We start from the raw sequence: 22,638 nt of genomic DNA, 5'->3' as shown, positions 1-22,638 counted from the left end.
GACTAGTTTTGAGATTTGATCCATAAGTTCTTTTCTCTTAGGCGATCCATACCTGGAAGTTTCATATCCAGAAGTCTCTCTTTCTGTGAGATTCAATTTTTCGAAGTAACCTGCAACTAAGACATCCGCCAGATCTGATTTCAGATCTCACCATTCAGTTGCCAGCAAAATTTTGGGGCTATTTCTCGTTGGGATCCGCAGACCTTGGTGCTACGATTTTGTTCCTGAAATTGCAGGGAGAATCATCTTCATAAGAAGGAGTTTCCTCTGCTGGAACTACTCCAGTTCGCCGCCTCTCTGCCTCTCTTTCTATCGTGTTACTGCATGGTTGAAGAAGACATTAAGTCTTTAAAATTGCAAGTAAGGACAACTTATATTATTTATATAAAAGCCCTATATTCTCTATTGCTATTCTGTTTAGCCCATTCAGTTTTCTCTTTAACTCCATTAAATTACAGTTCTGCCACTCCTTTACAACTTCAGATTAATTACAATTCTGCCATTGCTCTTATAAATCTTGATTTATCTACTAGTTTGCCATTCAACTTTGGATTTAATTACAATTCTGCTATGGTCGACATGATCGCCATGGCGTTATATATCCATCAAACACCCCACCACCGACTTGGATTGCCGTGACGCCGTGACAACTATGATCTAGATACTTCAATACCCAAGAAGTATTTCAAGAGTCCAAGGTCTTTGATCTTAAACTGTTTAGCCAGATAATACTTTAATCTGTTCATTTCAGTAACATCATTCCCAGTGACTACAATGTCATCAACATAGACAATGAGAGTTATAACTGTACCATCTCCTCTCCTGATAAACAAGGTGTGGTTAGCTTGACTCTGGGAATACCCATTCTTCAGGATGGCTTGTCTAAATCTCTCAAACCAAGCCTTAGGAGACTGCTTGAGGCCTTAAAGAGCTTTCTTCGAAAGACACACTTTCCCTTCAGCTGAGGGACACTTAAAGCCAGGTGGGGGCTGCATGTACACTTCTTCTGCTAAGTCTCCATGAAGAAATGCATTCTTCACATCTAATCGGTACATTGGCCAATCTTTATTGGCTGCCACTGAAAGGAGCACCATGATTGAGTTATGCTTGGCTACAGGGGCAAAAATCTCTTGGTAGTCAATGCCATACACTTGACTATACCCTTTTGCAACTAGTCGAGCTTTATATCTTTCCACTGTACCATCTGATCTATATTTGATGGTATAAACCCATTTGCACCTAACTGGAGTTCTCGCCCTGGGAGGATTAACAAGTGTCCAAGTACCATTCTTCTCTAGAGCCATCATTTCCTTAGACATTGCTTGTATCCATTTTGGATCAGCTAAGGTCTCAGTGACATTTTTGGGAATGGAAGAAGACTCAAGAGCAGTGGAGAAGGCAATAACTGTAGGAGATATAGAGTCATAGGAAACAAACTGGGTATGGGGTTAGTACAGGCTCTCTTCCCCTTTCTCATAGTAATGGGAAGATCTAACTCAAAAGGAGAATTGTTACATGATTGGAGAGGATGAGACTGAGGATGTGGATCCAAAGAGGGGTTTTGGCAGGGTTGCTTTCCTTTTCCCTTCAAACATTCACCTCTTTTGAATACAACATCTTTAAATCTTCTCTTGTGCTCTTTTTTCCTGCTAGCATCACCAATACTACTAGCATCAATATCAATACCACCATCAACATCAACATCATCAACAACATCCACTTCTTTGTATTTTCCAATATTGAATAGGAATGGGGAAGTGGAGGTAGGCAAGGGAGATAGAAAAGGAGTGACATCAGCATCTTGTTCACTTCTAATACTGCTCTCCCCCTAAAGAGAATGTTGAGGAGAAGAAAAGTAGGAATAGACTCAAAAAAGGTGGCATCTTTTGAGAGAAGTCTCCTTTGGGAATAAGGGTGGTAGCATTTATACTCTTTGGTTGAATCAGAGTAGCCCAAGAAAATGCACTTGAGAGCTTTGAGATCAAGTTTGGTGCGGGCTGATTTGTTGACATGAACATAACAAACACAACAAAAGACCTTTAGAGGCAAGGAGAAGGTTGAAGATTGAGGAGAAAGAAGTGTGAAGGGAGATTTGGAGCCAAAGAGGGGAGATGGCATCTGGTTCATAAGAAAGGCAACAGTAAGAAATGCATCAGACCAAAAAAGTCTTAGGCACATGCATACCAAAGAGAAGACTCCTGGTGATTTCTAACAAGTGGTGGTTTTTCCTCTCATCCACTCCATTTTGTTGAGGGGTGTCAACCCATACCAGTTGATGGATGATGCAATTATCATTACAGAACTACTGGAGGCCCCTGTACATGTACTCACCCCCCTTATTAGACCTAACATTTTGAATTCGAGTACCAAACTGAGTACTGATAAGTTGATAAAAATCCTAAGCATCATAAACATCACTTTTTTGTTTCAACAAAATAGTCCAAGTAGACCTAGAATAATCATCCATAAATGAAACAAAGTAACGAAATCCAGACAAAGAAGTAGTAGGAGAAGGCCCCCAAACATCAGTATGAACAAGAGAAAAAGGTGCAATAGATCTATTACCACGATAAGGATAACATGTTCGACAATGTTTAGCAAACATACATGGTTCACATTGAAAAATATAAGAAGGAAAAGAAGTAAACAAATGGGGTAATTGTCTCCTCATAACAACAAAAGAGGGATGACCCAAACGTTGATGCCAAAGCATTACAGACTCCAAAATACTAAGGTCACTCCAACCACAAACATAAGCTTCAACAATAGATGAGCCAGGTAGGTGTGGTTCAAGAAGATAGAGTCCTCCTTTCTCAGTCCGACTGCCAATAACCCTTTCTCTCCAAATCCTGAAAAAGACAATAAGAAGGAAAGAAAGTGACACAACAATTCAAGGATTTGGTTAGATGACTCACTAATAGTAGGTTAGTAGCAAAATTAGGGACATGAAGGATAGATTCAAGAGAAATAGGAGTAACTCTCACATTACCCTTACTAGAGACAGAAGAAAGGGAACCATCAACAACCCTTACCTTGTCCTGGCCAGAGCAAATGGAATAGGAATCATAATACTAGGACATACCAGTCATGTGGTCAGAGGCTTGGGAGCAGTAGAAGATGCAGATGAGACCTGCAGAGCAGAGGCAGAAGTAGTTGACCCTCCAGGGTAGAACTAGTAGTGGAGTGTCCAAGATGTGACATCAACTGGCGGAAGGCTACAATATCATCCTGTAAGAGGGAATCAGGAACAGGCTGGGGTCTAGATGTCTTAGTCTTAGATGTCACAGAGTGAGCCCTAGCTCCCCCTCTCTTTCTAGCACGGGCACCAGATGAACCACCACACATACCAGGAGGCTGCCCATGAAGGTCCTAACACCTGTCCTCAGTGTGTCCCAGTTTTCCACAGTGATCACATTTAAATCTCTCACGGTGATCTCCATGCTCTTGGCCTTTCCCCCCCACTTTTCTAGTCTCTGTGGGAACTGGAAACAAGAGCAGATCTCTCCATTGATGGGGCATTATCCATGGTTGCTCTCCTGGTTTCCTTACTTTGTAAGTAACTACATACTTCATCCAAGGATGGAAAGGGAGACCTCCCTAGGATCTGCAGACGAATGGTCACATACTCTGGATTGAGCCCACCAAGTAGAGAGAAAATCCTTTCAACTTCTTGATTCTTATAGACCTTGACTTCATCTTCAGAGTTGGACAGTCGAAGATACCTGTAGTGTGATCATACTCCTGCCACAGGCTGATAATAGTGTTGTAGTAGTCAGAGATGCTTTTATCACACTGTTTCATATTGATGACCTTTTGGGGGATTTGGTACACCTTTGCATAGTCACCAACTCGGTCAAAGGTCCTGGTGATACTATCCCACAACTCCTTTGCAATCTCCTTGTCCATAAATCTCCTACTAATCTTAAGCTTCATGGAGAAAACCAACCAAGTCATAACTGTGGAGTTCTCAGTCTCCCACTTTAGGTATCCTGGATCAGTAGTGGTAGGCTCCTTAATAGAGCCAATAATATACCCCAGCTTTCCCCTACTTTGCAAGGGCATCTTCACAAAACGGGACCAATACAAGTAGTTGGTATTGTCCAACTTCACAACAGAGATTTGGGTGTTGGGGTTATCAAAAGAAGCAATAGTAGGGAAACCACCACTTAAACTGCTAGCTGGAGCTGGTCCACTTACCTCAGAAACATTCCTAGATAAGGTAGACATAGTCCCAAACAACTCAACAAAAAACACAGAAAAGTGCCTTGCACAAATGGGGAGTAAACTCTACCCAAATACAAGTAAGCAATCCACCAAACAGGGGGCAAATACTCTGCCCCAAACAGTTGCAGCAACACACAACAGGGATTAAATCCCTGATAACTACCTTGCACACAAATTCAGCCAACAAAAGAGTACAAACCGACAAACAGTAGCCCAGCTAACAAGTACCCGAGAGCACATTCTTGATGGAAAAACACAAACTACACTCAAACTCTGATTCTATTCCACAATAACCAAAGGCACTCAAATAGGTGACATTAGCAAACAATTGAAGCTATTCCACTCATTACAGCTAACAAAACACTCACAAGGGTAAGAACCAGAATCTGCCGATACCTGGAGAGCACCACTGATTGGAGTTATACTCCTTGATCAGCTCCTCTTAGGAACTGAGCTGTTGGGGGTCTGAAAGAGGACCCTCAGGCGATTCAAAGGCTACAGTCCTCATCCCAATAGGTGAAGAGATGAGCAGAAGACTCTACAGCTGGCGGTAATGTTCTGTCCAGCTCCTAGGGCTTCAAATGTACTTTGTGAGCTGGGAATCATCCTCTATTGCTGTTGGTTTGAAAGGAACAGCTCCAAATGAGTTATGTGAGGAATTTCACATAGTATATCCTCTAATGGAACCCTCTACCTTTCTAGGGTTCCAAGAAGAGGTGAAGAGAACAGCCAAGACTTAGTCGACTCTCAAAACAATGAAGGAATGTCTCTGATACACGTTTCGATTCCATTAGTAATGAGGATTCAGAATATCACACATTGATCAATCAAAGAGAGCTTCTTCCTCTTTTTACAGCCATACCTTATATAATGTATCTAATTTCTTTGATAGGTATAATAACAGTCCTATTAGGAGCTACTTTGGCTCCTGCTCAAAAAGACATTAAGAGAAGTTTAGCCTATTCTACCCAAGTTAGTTTTTATGAATGGAAAGATTCAAGCACCAGAACATGAGTTACAGCAAGGGGAAGAGGAAGAAGAGAAGAGATGAGGAGAAGGAGAGAGTTTAGGGAGAATCAATTGTGTTAGCCTATTTACTTCATTACTAACCACTTTAGGCAATTAAAAAGGCCTCCCTAGGGAGGTAAAAGGTAAAAAGAAATAGAAGATAAAATTACAACTCTAGTGACTTATAATAAAGACATGGACTAAAGTACCCCTAATACATAAACTCCAACAAATACATCTCCATAGGCGGCTAAGTAACTGAGAATCCCAACTCCTAAACAAGAGACTCCAGCCACATCATTGCAGTTGCAATATGTCCCATGGCTCTATATACAGTCTCTACACTTGACCGAGCCACAGTATCTGTTTCTTACTCCTCCATGTTAACAGGTTTCTACCAACAAACTTACAGTACCCAGTAGTAAGTTTACGATCACCATCAGCAACAGCCCAGTCAGCATCAAAGTAACCCACAATACCAGTATGACCATGACGTCAATAAACAAGCTATTTCCTGAGAGCACCTTTAAGATACCTCAAAATGCGACAAGCAACATCCAAGTGGGCCTGCTTAGCACTTTCCATGAAGCATGAATTGACTAATAGCACCCACAACAAACGAAATATCAGGACGCGTAACAGTTAGGTAGATAAGTCCAAGGATTAAAGTATCTGCATCGCGTATCGTATCGGCTGGGTGATTTTAAGAGATGTATTGTATCGGAGCTACTCAAGATACACATGGAAATACACTTTTGGAGCAAAAAACACGATAAATAAGCAATATATAACATATATCAAGTATACACTTAAATGGAGAATTATGTATCATGAGACAAGTGGATTCAATTGAAATTATTGTAAGGGATGAGGTTTTAAACCTTTACTGTGGAGTTATTTAATCCGAGATTTATGAATGCTGATTCAACCAAAGTGAAGTTTAAGCAAGGAATCAAAGCCCCAACTCACCGACTTGAAAGAAGAGGGGCTAAAAGTCAATTTTTTGGGTGAAAAAGAGCCTGCCATGCGCTGTGTTCTGTTCTCTAATTCACGAACTGAGGCCCATTTTGCATTTTAATGGTGTGCTGGATACGTATTGCATAGTATCACGCCATATCGACCAATGCGATGTGATACATATCGATAAATTTTTTTAAACCCTTAAATGGACGTATCATTGACTATCGATACTTAGTATCATACTGTATTGAGCCATATCGGCACATATAGTACGATACTATCGATACCTATTACCTAATGTTTTCAATAAAATAGATATGTATCAGCCTTTATCGTATCGATACGTCTCGATACCGATACGTATCTGGCAATATGATATGATACGTTGCGATACTTTAATTCATGGATAAGTCTTCCAACAAGTCACCTGTACAAATGTTTATTTGCAAATTATTTATCATCACACGCTCTAAGCTTCAGATCAGGATCCACAGGCGTATCCACAGGCTTAGAGCCCAACATCCCCATCTCAGACAAAATATCAAGTACATACTTCCTCTGAGACAGACTGACTCCCTTAGTACTCCGAACAACTTCAATACCCAAGAAATATCTGAGCATTCCAAATCTTCATCTGTTGTCGTTGTTATTTTTAATGTAGCATTATATGCAAGGTTTTAAGTCCCAATTTAACTACTACATCGAGCTTCTCTGACAATAGCTTCTTTAGAAGTTCGATGGAATCTCCGGTGACCTGAAGGGCTGTCCTCCGGTTGGTGAGATGTCTGCTACTTCTCCCTCCCCTTCTCCACCTCCTGTATCCTGTCATCTCACCACTGCCTCTCCAGAAACTGATCCTCGTCCCCCACTCTCTCCACCCCCTGCTTCTGTCTTTGCCCCAGCATCCCCTACTGTCTCTGCTCCCAAATGGACCTCCTTTGCCAATCCTTCCTGCTCACCTACAGCCTCATCTGAAGGTCTCCTCCTCCATATTGTTGCTCCCTCTGTCGTTGGTTCTTCTAAAGTTGCTGTCTGCCCCTCTGGTTTTCTAGAGGATGAAGCAAAAATCTGGGAGTCTTGCTTGGTTGGCCACTTCCTTGGCTCTAGGTCCCCTTTCCACATTGTCAAATTGTCCCTGTCTAAGCAATGGAGAACTAACGGTACTTTTGAAACCTTCCTCCTCGACAATGGCTTCTTTATTTTCAAGTTTTCTGATGAACTTGATAAACTTCGAGTGCTGGAAGGATGTCCCTGGCAAGTGGGAAAAAAACCCATTTTTCTTCGTCAATGGCACCATCATCTTCAGCTTCGTCGAGTCGACCCCTCATCTATCCCTCTTTGGATCTCTTTGCCTGGCCTTCCTCTTCATTATTGGTGTTCTGAGGGCTTGAGTACCGTGGGCTCTGTTCTGGGAAAACCCCTTTTCTCTGATGTTAGAACTTTGAGGAAGACTCGACTGGCGTTTGCTCGCATCTGTGTTTGAGGTTGCTGCAGATTTGCCTCTGCCATCTTTCATCACTGTGAAGGAAGGGGAGGATTTCTCCTTCGAACAAGAAGTCCATTATGACTGGAAGCCCCCGCAATTGTCTGGTATGCAAGCTGTTTGGTCACGATTCTGCTCTCTGCTCTCCAAAAGCTGATACCACCTCTCCAGTTGAGCTTGCCCTTGTTTTTGAGGTTCTTCCTCATGAGGATCACCATTCGATCTCGCTGATTACTACGGTTGAAGCTTCACCTCAGGCCAGAGGAAGATCTCGCAACAGAACTCGAACCAGAAACCACCGCCAGCAGCTCCGTCATGCTTCGAAGGATCAACGAAGCATCTTGGGAACCCCTGCTTTACCTGTTGGGCACAATCGTTTTGCAGCTTTAGCCTCTGAACCTTGTTCAGAGATTGACCCTTGCCCCGAGAAGATCTGTGACTCTGCTTTACCTCGTAGTCACAAATGGCAACGCTGCTCCCTGATGGGCACCCTGTCATCCCTGGTGATCTCTCCTCGGTTCCTCGAGAGTTGTCGCTACTTTGTCGGTCTCCTCTCCGACTTTGCAGTCTGGTTCCCAGCAGAGTCCTGAACTCCTCCTTCCTTCTGCGAGTGATAATTCGCCTTCTCTCTCCCAGGTTCCGTCTGCCCCTTTCCCCTTTAATGCTAACTCTTCAGTTTCCCCTCTTCCCCATATTGTGGGACCCTCAGCAAACGTGGCTGCTACGTCCTCTTCTATTAACCATTTGATTAGCTCTTTACCCCTGGTAACCCCTGTTCCTTGCATTCCATCTTTACCCCTTGTAACCCACGTGCCTTCTATTCCTAACCTTTCTATTCCTGTGGCCCCCACTTTTGAATATTTGTCCCCTTCTGTGGCCCATTCCTCTGTGGATCGGGTTGGAGACTACTTGGATCATGACCCGGGACCCTCCTCTTCTCTTTTACCCGCCCCCCACCTTTAGGCAAAAATCTCTGTAAGTCCCCTGTTCTTACGGTTCCCTTAGCTCCTTGGGGAGCTGCTCCCCCTAACCTTATCCAAATGAATCATGGTGTTATTTGGAATACTCGGGGTCTCAATTCCCCTTGTAAACATGCTGCTGTTAGATCTCGTATTCGACTCCCAAAGTCTTCTTTTTGTTGCCTTCTTGAAACTCATATTAAGGAGCCCAATGCTGCTAGAATTTCTAATTCCATTATCCCAGGTTGGTCCCTTCTAACCAACTATATTCACCACCCTGATGGCCGCATTTGGGTCCTTTGGGATCCTTCAAAATATAAATTTCTCTGCTATCCTCCTCTGCCCAATTCCTCCATTTGTGCCTCTCGGACTGCCTCAACCAATGCAGTTTTTACTTCACTGTTATTCATGCTTCCAATTGTCCTGAGCAGCGCCTCTCCTTATGGGATGATCTACGCAGCATTGCCCATCAAATTGGCCCCCTTCCTTGGGGTCTTGGAGGTGATTTTAATGTGATAAGGTTCTGTCATGAAAAACAGGGAGGTGACCATTTGGATTCAGACTCTGGCTACTTTCAATGACTGTACTGAGGATTTGGGGGTTGATGATCTCTGTTGGTGGACCTACTTTTTCTTGGAGTAACAAAAGGGTTGGAAATTCCCGCATTGACTATAAACTTGATCGTGATATTGTCAGTGAAGCTTGGCTTGTCTTCTTCCCTTCCTCCTTTGCCACCTTTGATATCCCTGGAATTTCAGACCATTGTCCTATTTCTTTATCTATCCAGCCTTACACTTCTTTTGGCCCTAAACCCTTTAAATATTATGACATGTGGTTCTCTCATTCTACTTTCCTAGACACTGTTAAGGATCCAGTCACAACTCCATTTTACAGCTTGTGGCTTCGGATGGTTCCTCAGTTACTAGTGTGAATGACATTAAAGGTTTGGCTGTGAACCACTTCAAGGATCTCTTCAATGGTACTTTGGATGATGCTGACCCGATTCCAAACAATTTGCCAAACAAATTCATTCCTTCTAAGCTATTGGAATCTCTTGGGGCCATTCCAACTGAGGCAGAAATCAGCATTGCTATCCACTCTCTCAAGCTGAACCAGGCTCCTGGGCTGGATGGATTTAGTATGGGATTCTTTTTAGCTTCTTGGGAGATCATCAAGGAAGACCTTATTAAAGCTGTCAGAAGTTTCTTCGGTAATCCAAGCCAGATCAAAAGAGTGAACCATACGTTTCTTTGCCTCATTCCCAAGAAGGAGGGAGCTTCAGTGAGGTCGGACTTCAGGCCTATTGCCCTCTGCAACCTTATATACAAGTTCATTGCTAAAGTCCTCGCCTTCAGGCTCAAGACTGTTGTGGATCTTCTTGTTAGTGAAAATCAGTCTACCTTCATTCCTGGGAGAAATATCTTAGATAATATCCTCATTTGAAATGAGATTGTTAGAGGCTTTGAGAGAAAGAACCATTCCCCAGCTGCTCTTATGAAGATTGATATTCATAAAGCCTTTGATTCTCTAAGATGGGACTTTATTGGCAAGGTTTTGTCTAAGATGGGATTCCCTCCGGTCTTCACTCATTGGATCCATTGATATCCACCCCCAGGTTCTCTGTGCTTGTTAATGGTAGTCCTACAGGCTATTTTGCTTCCTCCATGGGTATTCGTCAAGGGTGCCCCCTCTCTCCCTACATCTTCACTTTAGCTCTGGAAGTTTTATCTCGAGATATCCAAATTTGTACAGATCAGCAGCTTATTGCTCCCATCCCCAAGTGCAAAGCCCTCAAGCTTTCCCATCTAGCTTTCGTAGATGATCTCATGATTTTCTCCAAGGCTTCCATTACTTCCTTTTAGACTATTATGTATTGCTTGCAGCAGTTCCAAGTGCTCTCGAGCCTTCATATTAATCCATCTAAGTCCCTCCTTTTCTTGGCTGGGGTCTCAGAATTAGAGAAAGCTGCTCTGGTGGAAAAATGTGGGTTCTCTGTTGGTCATCTTCCGGACAAATATTTGGGGCTTCCTTTGATCCTGGCTCGTTTCTCTGCCCATCACTGTACTCCTATACTGGATCTCATTAGGAAAAGTTGCAGCTTTGGAAAGGCAAGCTTCTCTGTTATGCGGGAAGGTTGGTGCTCATCGAATCAGTTCTACAAGCTTCTTATATTTACTGGTCAGAAATTTATGGGTTACCTCAGTCCACCATCAAGTCTTTAGAATCCCTTATGACTTCCTTTCTCTGGAAAGGCTCTGACTCCTCAAGGTTTCTTCACCCCATCAGTTGGGCTTTAGTTTGCCTCCCTTTGAAGGAAGGAGGCTTGGGCATCAGAAGAATCAAGGAAGTGAACTCAGCTGGTATCATCAAGTTGATTTGGAAGATTGCCTCTAGAAAGAGGAGTATTTTGGTTGATTGGATTTACTCTGGGCTTCTAAAATCGGATTCTATTTGGACTATCTTATCACATCGGATGCTTCTTGGGTTTGGCGCGAAATCCTTGCCACTCGTCTGTCTGTTCTTGGATCTATCCAATCCCATATAGGTGATGGGACCTCCACCTCCCTTTGGCTTGACCTTTGGCACACTATGGGAATCCTCCTCCATCAGGTTAGTCCTAGAACTATCTATGGCTCTGGATTGGCTCGAAATGCTTTAGTGGCGGATATTATTGATTCGAATGGCTGCGCCCCCCCCCCCTCCGCGGGATTCTCCCAACCCGGTGCTTAACAACATTTGGAGTTTCTTGCCTTCCATTGTTAGAAGACCCCTCCACCGAGGTGATTGTGTTACTTGGCTGCCGAGTTCCTCGGGTACCTTCAGTTCCAAAGCTGCTTGGGATCTCATTCGTTCTCGTGGTCCTTTAGCTCCTTGGAGGAAGCTTGTTTGGTTCAAGCACCATATCCCTCGTCATAGTTTTACAGCTTGGAGAGTCTTTTCCAACTGCCTTCCAACGCAGTCCTTTCTTCGCTATCGGCACATCTCGGTTCCCCCTAGTTGTGGTCTTTGCTGGAATGCAATCGAAGATTCCAACCATCTCTTCTTTGCTTGCCCTTTCTCCTCCGCCATTTGGAAGGGTATCCTTGCAAAATGTTGGCCAAGCAATCGCAGGATTCTTCCGTTCGACAGAGAATGGATTTGGATTGATATGACTTTTGGTGGCTCTACCCTGTGTGACGTGGTTGGGAAGCTGGCTTTTTGTGCTGTCATCAATCACATTTGAATGGAACATAATATTCAGAAATGGACTACCAAATCTCGATCTCATCAACAGATTTGGGATTCCATTTCTTTTGAAATTAAAGCCAAACTTAGTTCGGCTGTTCCCTCTATTTGTATTGACTCCCCAAGGAACAGACTCATTGTTGTATCCTGGGGTCTTTCTTCTATTTCTCTTCAAGCCTCGGACTCCCTTGTTTGAGTCTTTGGCTGTTTGTTTTTCCCCTTTTTTCCCTCCAATTTGAGGGTAGTTGTACTTCTTTTTCTTTCTTTCCTCTTTGGTAATGAATTATTTATTCACCCAAAAAAAAAGGTTTTAAGCATCCTTACATATCCACCGATACTAACTGATACATATCATATCTCTATGGGTACCAATACGATACATAAAAAAAAATTGGTATTAATACATGCAAGAAACCTCATCCTTGATATATAATCAATTGAATGCACTTGTCTCATCGTACTTTGTTCTCCTTTTTATATATTTTATATTTTACTTATTTGTACTGTTTTATGCTTCCAAACTGTACTTTTCATATATCCTGTAATTCTTTATGTTTCTTGATCATTTCCATACAATCTTTAGTGTATTTTGTGTCACTCCGGTACAATATGATGTCTCTTAAAATCACCCATCCAATACGATACCCAATACCCAATACTTTAAACCTTGATTATATGAATATATCTGCTTTGTAACCTTCATGTTTTTTTTAATAAAATATCTTCTTTTTATAAGGGAGGAAATAAAGGAGAGAGTGCAAACCTATATAATGCAAAAATTCAAGATCCATTCAAGACTTAGTGGAGGGTGGACGTTCGAGCAGCACAAACCTTTGGGTATCGATGGCCAAGAAAAATTAGAAGCTGACGAAAGGCCAGAGTGTTCAATGGGTCCAGCAAAGCAGCTATATATCCAAGAATTGAAATGCCAGCATATAACTTGGAGAAGTCTTTTGATCCCTTCAGCTCAATGGCAAGGGAATCCAAAACTCCATGAAAGAATTCAGCAGTATGAGCCTGCAGCATGATTTTGAAAATGTTACTACAGGCAATTGTGCAAATGCTCACACTATTTCTAAATATATGCATCATTCATAAACTCCAAGGTAATTGGAGGATCACACAACTAGGCTATAACACTTTTTTGGGGAGGGGTGTTTCGAAGGATATAATCCTAAACCACTCACGTTATGTGAGAACCCACAAAGCACCTTTTCTGTTTATCCAACAAACAATATGGAATAATGGTCAGTTTCTTCTCTCATGGATAAAGCTTCAAGGTCAATACCAATATCCAATCAAATTGAAGAACAAAATATTAGTAAGCTTCCAATTGATGGTGTGCAATGTGTGAATCTCTGTCTTATCATTCTCACTTGATTTTGTTTTAAGGCGTTTCCAAGATAGGTCATTTCTATCTATCTATTCTTTTCTCAGCCATCCACGCTATATTTCAGTTAGATCTCCCAAGGCCCAAACTGTATAGCCTTAAGGTTGGAGAGGTACCCCCCCAAATGAAGATCTGTGAATGACTTCAAAATGAGCATGTTTTTTCTCCCTTTACTTTTTATTTTTATCTTTGGTACCTCAAAAGTACCAAAATGGAACAAAAGCAGTGTGTCATCCAAGGTACACGTATTAAAACCCATGAACAAGCTCATCCTAGTTGTCTTTGAAATGAACAGTTCAAGTTTTCAAATGTTACATTCAACTTTTAAACTTCCAATCACTATACCTCAACAAACTTCTAAGTTATCAGTATGAAATAGGGGTGTAACTTAGAAATTTTCTATCCATGTATGTAGTTTGCCAGTTCTCTCATTTTCATTTTCATACTGACTGGTGAATTGTGAGTCCAGTTGACTTACCAATGCAATCTGTGGAGTGATGTAACCCGAAAGGGTATTTTGGGGTTTTTAACTCATAGCTAGCAGGGTCGGCTATGAGGGGGCTTATTTGTAATTCTGTCCATTCTTTCAATGTTATAAATAAGAGAGCTTGATGATCACATTGATCATTTCTAGCATTGCATTCTAAATTGTTCTGCTAACATGGCATCAGAGCCTAAATAATCTAATCTAAGTTTCAGAACAACACCCCCCCCCCATCGTTTCTCCTTCTCTTCATCTTCTTCTCTCTTTCTCTCGGCCTCTTCTTCTTCTCCTTTTTTTCTGGTTTTCCACCCTTAGTAAAGGGCAGCACAAGGAGGTGATCAAATGATCTAGTTGCTGGCCTCCCTCTTACCTCTTCAATCAATGATATAAAGGAGCCTGTTTGCAGTAGCTGCTGCTTCCCTTTCTTCTACGATTTTCGGAGATTCCTTCCCTCTTGAAGATCAAGTCTCGATCACCACTGGAGATTGATTGTTCATATTGGAGATCCATTTTGGCAGCCTTGGACACCATCTATCATAAGTCATCATCAACAATTGAAGCCCCCTACCCTACATCGATCTCAACTTTCAGCGTTTTCTAAAACCCTGACACTTAACAATTTTAGGGTTAGGATTGTCACCTCTTGCTGATTTTTTGAGGGGAGTTCTATCTATACCAGAGGAGCACTTGACCTTGAAATCAGCCACATCTACTGAGTTTTTTTTCGCAAAATTCAGGTCTTCTCTTCCTTGGATCGATTTCTTCAAATATGGATCTATTTTTTCTGGTTCATCTTTGGCTGGCTGCATCGATCCCTTGCTGGCTACTACTTCTAGGATTGATGGAAAGACAAGGACTGAGTATTTACTATTCGCTGCACCTATTAAACTCAATGGAACAAACTACTTAATGTGGTCCAGATCTACTTATTGGACCATTGCTGGTCAAGGACTTACTCGACATATTATTAGCAGTGATACAAAGCCAGCCGACACTGGTCCTCTTCAGGATCGATGAGATTCCAATGATGCTATGGTGATGTCCTATTTGCTGCACTGTATGCAACCTGACCTCTCCAGCAATTACTTATATTGGATACAGCCCATCAAATATGGAGTGCTGCCAAGGAGACTTATGGGCAGGTAGGGAATGATGCTCAGGTGTATGAGATTCGAAAAAAGGTTCATGACACCACACAGAAGGAATTGTCAGTCTCTAAATACTATGCTGCCCTAAATAGTTTATGGTAGCAATTGGATCACTACTCAGATTTTCGGCCTTCAACTGCAGCTGGTATTGCTGCCTATCGCAAACACGTGGACAAAATTCGTGTCTGACTTCTTGGCAGGCTTGAATGTTGAATATGATCCTATTAGTGTGCAAGTGCTTAGCTGATCTCCTTTCCCTACATTAGAGCAGTCCTTTGCTTTGGTTCATACTAAGGAGACTTGTAGGGCTGCTATGTTGCACATCTCTACTGTTGAGAGATCTGCCTTACAAGCTGGTTCCAGCCCTACTCCCATTACCATACCTAATGGCAATGCTGCCTCCAAGGAGCCTGTAAAGTGTGAACACTGCAACAAACTCTGTCACACTAAGGCTACTTGCTGGAAATTACATGGGTAACCTGATACTTTGAGGCGAAACATGGTCATGGGAAGTCCAAGTCCAAGGCTAATCACACTGAAACTACTGTTGTTGCATCTTCTTTAGACATTGGTCTCACTCCGGGTGAACTTCTAGCTTTCCGTCGCATATTAAAGGCCTCTCCAGCTTCACCTTCTCCAGCACCTGCACCTGCTGCCCCTTCTGGTTCTCACTTTGCTTCAGGTATTCCAGTCGGTAGTCATTGTGCATCTGTTGTCTCCAGTCCCTAGATTATAGACTCTGGTGCTACTGACCACATGATTGGTTCCTCCCATATTTTTCACCAATATTCAACCTCTTCCGGGAAAGACATTGTTCGGGTGGCTAATGGTTTCCTTTCTCCTATATCTGGAAAGGGTTCCATTTGCTGCTCTCCTACCCTTACTTTATCCTCTGTTTTGCACGTTCCCTCTTCTTCTACTAATCTTCTTTCAATTAGTAGTCTTACCAAAGATTCAAACTGCATATTAATTTTTTTTCCTTCTCATTGTGTCATATAGGATCTGGTGAAAGGGATGACGATTGGGGGTGGTAAGATACATGGTGGTCTCTACTTGCTTGACACGGGTCAGACTTCTCTTCTGCCAGCTTCATTTTCAATTCTTTAGTTACACTCAACCTCGTTTCCTGATCTCCACTTATGGCATTGTCGGTTCGGCCATCCTCCTCTTCGAAATTTAGCTTTTTTATTTCCTCAGTGAAAGATTGTAAACTAGATGAGTTTTTATGTGAGGCTTGTGTTTTAGCCAAACAGACTCGTTCTAGTTATTTTCCATTGAATAAAAGAAATGTTTCTCCATTTGTTTTAGTTCATACTGATGTGTGGGGTCTTGCCCATCGTGCATCCATTTCTAATTATAGATGGTTTGTTACTTTTATTGATTGTTATACTTGTACCACTTGGGTGTACATGATGCAACATAAGAGTGAAGTTTTTTGCTGTTTTCAGCTCTTTCATCGTATGGTTTAGACCCAATTCAATGCGACTGTAAAAATTCTGCATAGTGATAATGATAGAGAATACATGGAGGATCAGTTCCAAACATATTTGACTAATAATGGGATACTTCATCAGACCAGCTGTGTCGACACGCCTGCCTAGAATGGAGTGGCTGAAAGAAAGAATCATCATCTCTTGGAAGTTGCTTCAGCCATTATGTTTGCATGGCAGGTTCCTTCTCAATACTAGAGTGATGCTGTCCTTACCGCAGCCTACTTGATAAACCACATGCATACCCGTGTTCTTGATGGTCGTGCACCTACAAACATCCTGCAGGGTTCCTCTTCTTTTGTTGTTCCACCGAAGATATTTAGCTGTGTCTGCTATGCTTGTACCCATCATCCTCATGGCATTCGATGTATCTTTTGTTGGGTTACTCAGCTACCCAAAATGGATACAAGTGTTATTACCCTCCAACCCAGCGTACTTTGGTCACTATGGACATTGTCTTCCATGAATCCCTAGTGTATTATTCACAGCCACCTCTTCGGAGGGAGCATGATTCAGGTATTGAAGATGTGCCTGCTATACTACTGGTTCCTGTTCAGGGGGAGCCATCTCCTCTAGCCTCTAGTTCGGTTCATGTTCAGAGGGAGCAATTGGTTCATAGACCTGTGAATCAGATTCCTGTTGATAAAGTCTATACCCGGATCCCTAAGCACAAAAAGCAAATTGAGACTACCGCCACTACTATACCTCTTCTCCAATCGTCAGACATTGATCCAGAGCCTGCTACTCCATCTAGTATGGATCTTTCTCTTGAATTACCTATTGTTGTTCGTAAAGGAATTAGGTCTTGTACCCAACATCCCATCTCCAATGTTGTTTCCTATGATTCCTTGTCTTTTTCCTATCGTGCCTTTGTGTCTTCTATTTCCTCTGTTTCTATTCCACAGAAGTGGTAGGATGCAATTGCAGATCCAAAGTGAAAAGTAGCTATGATGGAAGAGATGAAAGCCTTATCCAAAAATGAGACATATGAGTTGGTGGTTCTTCCTCCGGGCAAGAAACCAGTTGACTGTAAATGGGTATTTGTAGTCAAGCAGAAGATGGATGGGTAAGTAGAAAGATACAAGGCAAGACTTGTGGCCAAGCGGTACAAACCTATGGGATCATATACCAAGAGACTTTTGCCCTCGTTGCAAAGTTGAACACTGTTCAGGTTTTATTGTCATATGTTGTCAATCTGGGATGGGATTTGAAGCAATTTGACGTAAAAAATGCCTTTCTTCAAAGAGAGGTTGAAGAGGAAGTTTATATGGAGATTCCTTCTGGTTTTTCATGAGACAAAACTCATAGGAATGTTTGCAAACTGAAGTGGGCATTATATGGGCTGAAGCAGTCCCCTTGGGCTTGGTTTGGCAGGTTCCATAAAACCATCATTTATGTCGGGTACAAACAGAGTAATGCTGATATCACATTGTTCATCAAGCGTCGTGAAGATAAAATTACTCTTACTCTTCTTATAGTCTATGTCGATGACATAGTTGTGACCGATTATGATGCTGATAAGATTTCTCATCTGAAGATTTTCTTGAGACGAGAATTTGAAATAAAAGATCTAAGACAGCTAAGGTACTTCATCGGGATTGAAGTTGCCTGTTCTTCCAAAGGAATTTTTTTCTCCTAAAGGAAGTATGTTCTGGACCTCCTCTCAAAGACTGGTTTGTTAGGGTGCCATCTTTGTGATACTCCTTTGGAAGGTACTACTCGTTTAAAAGAGAATGATGGCGATCCTGTTAATAAGGGACGTTATCAACAATTGATGGGAAAATCGAACTACCTCTCCCATACTAGACTAGACATTGCATTTGCAGTAAGTTTGGTCAGTCGGTTCATGCATGATCCCTACTCCACTCATGGCTGTTGTTCTTTGTATTCTCCATTACTTGAAGTCAGCTCCAGGAAAAGGGATTCTCTTGTCTCCGCATGATCATCTTCATGTTGAGGCCTACACTGATGCTAATTGGGGTGGTAATCCTGATCGGAAATCTACTTCAGGCTATTGCACGTTTGTAGGAGGTAACCTTGTCACATGGCATAGCAAGAAGCAAAATGTTGTGGCAAGGTCTAGTGTTGAAGCAGAGTTCCGTGCTACGGCCCAAGGAATCTGTGAGTTAGTATGGCTTCAGATTTTACTTCAAGATCTTAGTGGTTCTGTTCATCGTCCCATGATGTTGTACTGTGACAACAAAGTAGCACTTACCATTGCACACAATCCAGTGCAGCATGACCGTACCAAACACGTGGAGATTGACAAACACTTCATCAAGGAGAAGTTAGAAAGTGGATAGATTTGTATACCTTTTGTAAAGTTAGGTGATCAGCTTGCTGATGTCTTCACTAAAGGATTGAGTGGAAAAATGTTTCATCCTAATTTGGTCATGTTGGGCATGTGTGATATCTATGCACCAACTTGAGGGGGAGTGTTGAGTTATGTAACCCGAAAGGGTATTTTGGGGTTTTACCCCATAGCTAGTAGAGTCGACTATGAGTGGGTTTATTTGTAATTCTGTCCATTCTTTCAATGTTATAAATAAAAGGGGTTGATGATCACATTGATCATTTCAATTGCATTCTAAATTGTTCTGCTAACACAATAAGCTCAGCATGAGATCAAGCAAGTTTATTTCCAAGTTCTTAAAAGCTCTATCATCATTAACATATATATATATATATAGTAGAAAAGTAAATTAAAAATAAAAGAAAATAGAGAAATGAAGCAACTAGGCATTAACAACAAAATAAAAATCAAGATAAATAAAATTGCACACAATGTGAACTGACCTCCATCTGCAAGATGACCTTTTTACTGAAAAGAATCTCAATGGTCTGAAATACAACAGAAAATCATTACAAAAGAGAAGATTCAAATACTGTAAAACTAAAAGAAGATAACATCACAAAACAGAAAGAATGATCTCCAAAGAAATAAGTGCATTACATTGTGTAACTGTAGCATCCACATTACCAAAGAAAATTAATGGTGACCAAGTAAACTTACAGAAAACAATGGAACTTACCGTAGAGGACAAAGCAAGAAACAAAGTAAACACAACAAGATAGGTACTTTACATGTACATTTGTGAATTTTTTTTGGAATAAGGAGAGATTATATTAATATAAAGTACAGGAATTTACAGTCAAAAGAATTTCTTCCCAGTAGCATCATCCTGTAACAAGGGGATGAGGCCATCTGGGAGACTATCTATACTAGCCTATTCCATGACTGCTCTGCGTTTGCCAGGGTTGTTGATGCCCTTGGTATTCCACGCGCCCAACTAAATCATTAAGAGCGAGGAGGGGTGGGATTTGTTGCTGGGCGACCCTGACCCAGGCTTCTATCCCTCTCTCATGGTGGTGACGCAATGGTTCCATCCACTTGGTTCACATCCGGCGTCGAAGCCAGCTCCTGCAAGACGGCAAACCTATTCTCAGTGGGCCCCACCTTAGGGTGCACAAGAGGCATAGCATGGTCATCCAACAATTGAACAATAATCCGAACTGAAGATTTCAATGAACTTGAACCATCGACCCTTGGGGTACCATTTCCACCAATCCGAACCAGATCCGAAGAGGTGATCACACTAGGCTGGGAGTAACCGAATTGGTGGGGTCACTAAACCCGGATGAGGAAGCCCCATGATGGAAAGTAGAAGCATTCATGTGCATAACTGATGCATCTACATGGGGACGAAAAGGTGGCTGTGAGATGTTGCCCACGTTCACCGGGTCAGGCCGAGGAGACTGGACACGATCTTTGTTGAGATTGAAACCGCCAACTGGGATGGCCGAGGACTGCCGGGGACGAGCAAGTGGGTGACTGGGCACCTGGGCCGAGGGGGCTGTGCGTATAGTTCGAGAACTTGCGATCTCGCAGAGTTTCTCGGTTTTTTGAAAAAATGAGATGAGTCTTAAGGTGATTTTCAAAAGTGTGAGAGCTCGCCGAGATCTTGGATCGCGGTTCGATATCTTGTTTTGAACCATTTTTATTAGCCATCTTGTCCATATCTCACCGAGATCTCGGATCTTGTCGAGATCTTGGGTCGATATCTCGGTTTGATCCATTTTTAATGCCCATCTACCATTTTAATGCCCACCTAAGTTACTCTTTTAATGCCCATCTACCCTTTTAATGGCCCATCTACCATTTTAATGCCCATCTACCCTTTTAATGGCCCATCTACACTAGTAAGTCTCAGTTTACGCACGCCACACAGGATCGAGACCATGGTGCCCATGCTACGTACAAGAGAAAGAAGGGTCGCAAACAATCACAGGCTCAGAGTGATGACATGAATATGAACACCATGCTTGCAAGTTTCGGAAGCATGTGTATAGATACTACTAGTGAGCGGCAGTCGTGGCATTCATCTCAACCTCATCATGACTATGATTATGACTAGAAGAGCACCAGTTCCGAATATAGTGGCTATGGTCAGTTTGGGCAGTCAATACATGAGTTTGACAATCAAAGCACTGGGTCTGGTTTTGGGCCCATATTCCCAGTCCCAAACCAGCCATACCCATACATGCCTCAATATGACAGCAGTAGTGGATCTCACGCCTCAAACCCATGGTATAAAATCTCGTGAAATTTCGGCGATATATCGCCACATTTCGTATATCTCGACATGTCCGAGATACGAAATACATCCGAAACCAAAAAATACAATATCTCGTCGATATATCGTGAGATATCGACGAAATATCGTGGATCTCACGATATATCGCGAGATATTGAAAAAGTGACAAATAGTATGACACTAGGGGCCATGTTATACCACATTTCGCAGCTCTTGGTCGATATTTCGACCGAGAGCTGCTGAAACTCTATTTTTCTCTCTTCTTCCTCATTTTTTGCTCTTCTTCCTCCCTTCCAAGCCTCATCCAAGCATTGTTGAAGCTCCTTGTCCCCGGGAAGGCGTCGGAGGGTCATCTAAGCTCATCATCCAAGCCCATTTTCATTATTTAAGGTAAATTCTATTTCTCTAAAACTATTTTTTTTAAAAATACTTTGTACAAATGTTGTTGGATGTTGATGATATTAATATATGCTAGACACCGGAGGCCGATCTACAGCCTCACGGTGTCGAAATTTTTTTCCCATATGTATTTTTTTTATTTTTTTTCTGGTTTTAAAAATTCATTTTCCTATAACTAAAATAGGAAATAATTAGGGGTAATATGACTTAGATGGTAATGAATTAAATATATGTTAGACACCAATAGCCGATTTACGGCTTCACAGTGTCGGATTTATTTTTCTGCTCTTAAATAATTATTTTAATTTTCAAAAATTAAGAAAAATATATAAAAAATTAAAAAAACAGAAATAAATAAGGAAAAATATGAGTTTTAAGTTTAAAAAATAATGAAAAAATATGAAAGTTATTTCTATATGTTTTGAGATGCATTACATGTATATTATGTTTACTAATTTTTGGTTTTGTTGTGTTAGGTCAATACTTATATTAACATTATATATAAAAAATTGGTTTTAATTATGTGAAAAATATAAGGGTTAGGGAAAAAATATTAAATAACTATACAAGTGTATTAGTAATCTAAAAGTGTCAATTGAAGTGCATCTACATTAAGCTTTTTAATTATTTGTATTACTTACATTGCAGTAAACAAGTATCATTATGGCGGATCGTGATAGACAACGTGCGAAGGGCAAGCAAAAGGTGGGGGAAAGTAGTCAACAAAGGGGGCGGAGGGAATAAAGAGAACAGAGGGAACAAGAGAGACCAGCCAGCCAGCATAAGGGTGACATTGCCTGGTTACATGGTACTCCCATTGATGGGGATAAGAGAAAATCTATATGTAACTATTGTCACATGCAATTTATGGGAGGTGGGTCCAGTAGACTTAAACAACATCTGACTGAAGGATCTAAAGATGTTGTAGGTTGTCATATGGTCTCTACTGAAGTAACCAGGGAGATTGGTGATAGTTTGAGGGGAAGAAAGAAGAGGAAGGCTGACAAGCAAAGGATAAGAGAACAACTTGAGGATATAGTGAGGAGTTCGATGGGAGGAGGAAGACGATACAATGATGATGATGACTCCTCCTCCTCCTCTGATGATGATGACATTGCAGTACCTGATGACATACAAACAGCAGAGGAGGCTAGGGATATTAGGCGGACTGTTTCAAGGAGTAGAGTAAGTTTTCAAGATGATCAGCAGAGACAAAGAGTAGGGGGTAGTAGAGGAGCTGGCAGTTCTGGAGGTTATAGAACTTTGAATCCTT

General features: G+C 41.7%; 1 protein-coding gene across 1 annotated transcript in view; it reads right to left on the bottom strand.

Annotated features, from left to right (window-relative positions):
• Positions 1–22,638, bottom strand: part of LOC122646039 (tubulin-folding cofactor D) — a 108,999-nt gene that overhangs the window by 5,652 nt on the left and 80,709 nt on the right. The window contains exons 15-16 of the mRNA XM_043839493.1: positions 19,168–19,212; positions 12,691–12,876 (exon numbers count right to left, since the gene is read on the bottom strand). Coding sequence (XP_043695428.1) covers positions 12,691–12,876; positions 19,168–19,212 — 231 coding nt within the window. The remainder of the gene's footprint in view (positions 1–12,690; positions 12,877–19,167; positions 19,213–22,638) is intronic.

This window comes from Telopea speciosissima, chromosome 11 (assembly GCF_018873765.1).
Source record: "Telopea speciosissima isolate NSW1024214 ecotype Mountain lineage chromosome 11, Tspe_v1, whole genome shotgun sequence".
NCBI classification, from domain to species: Eukaryota; Viridiplantae; Streptophyta; class Magnoliopsida; order Proteales; family Proteaceae; genus Telopea; species Telopea speciosissima.
Note: the sequence above shows the minus strand (reverse complement) of the source record. Positions and strands in the feature narration are given on the sequence as shown.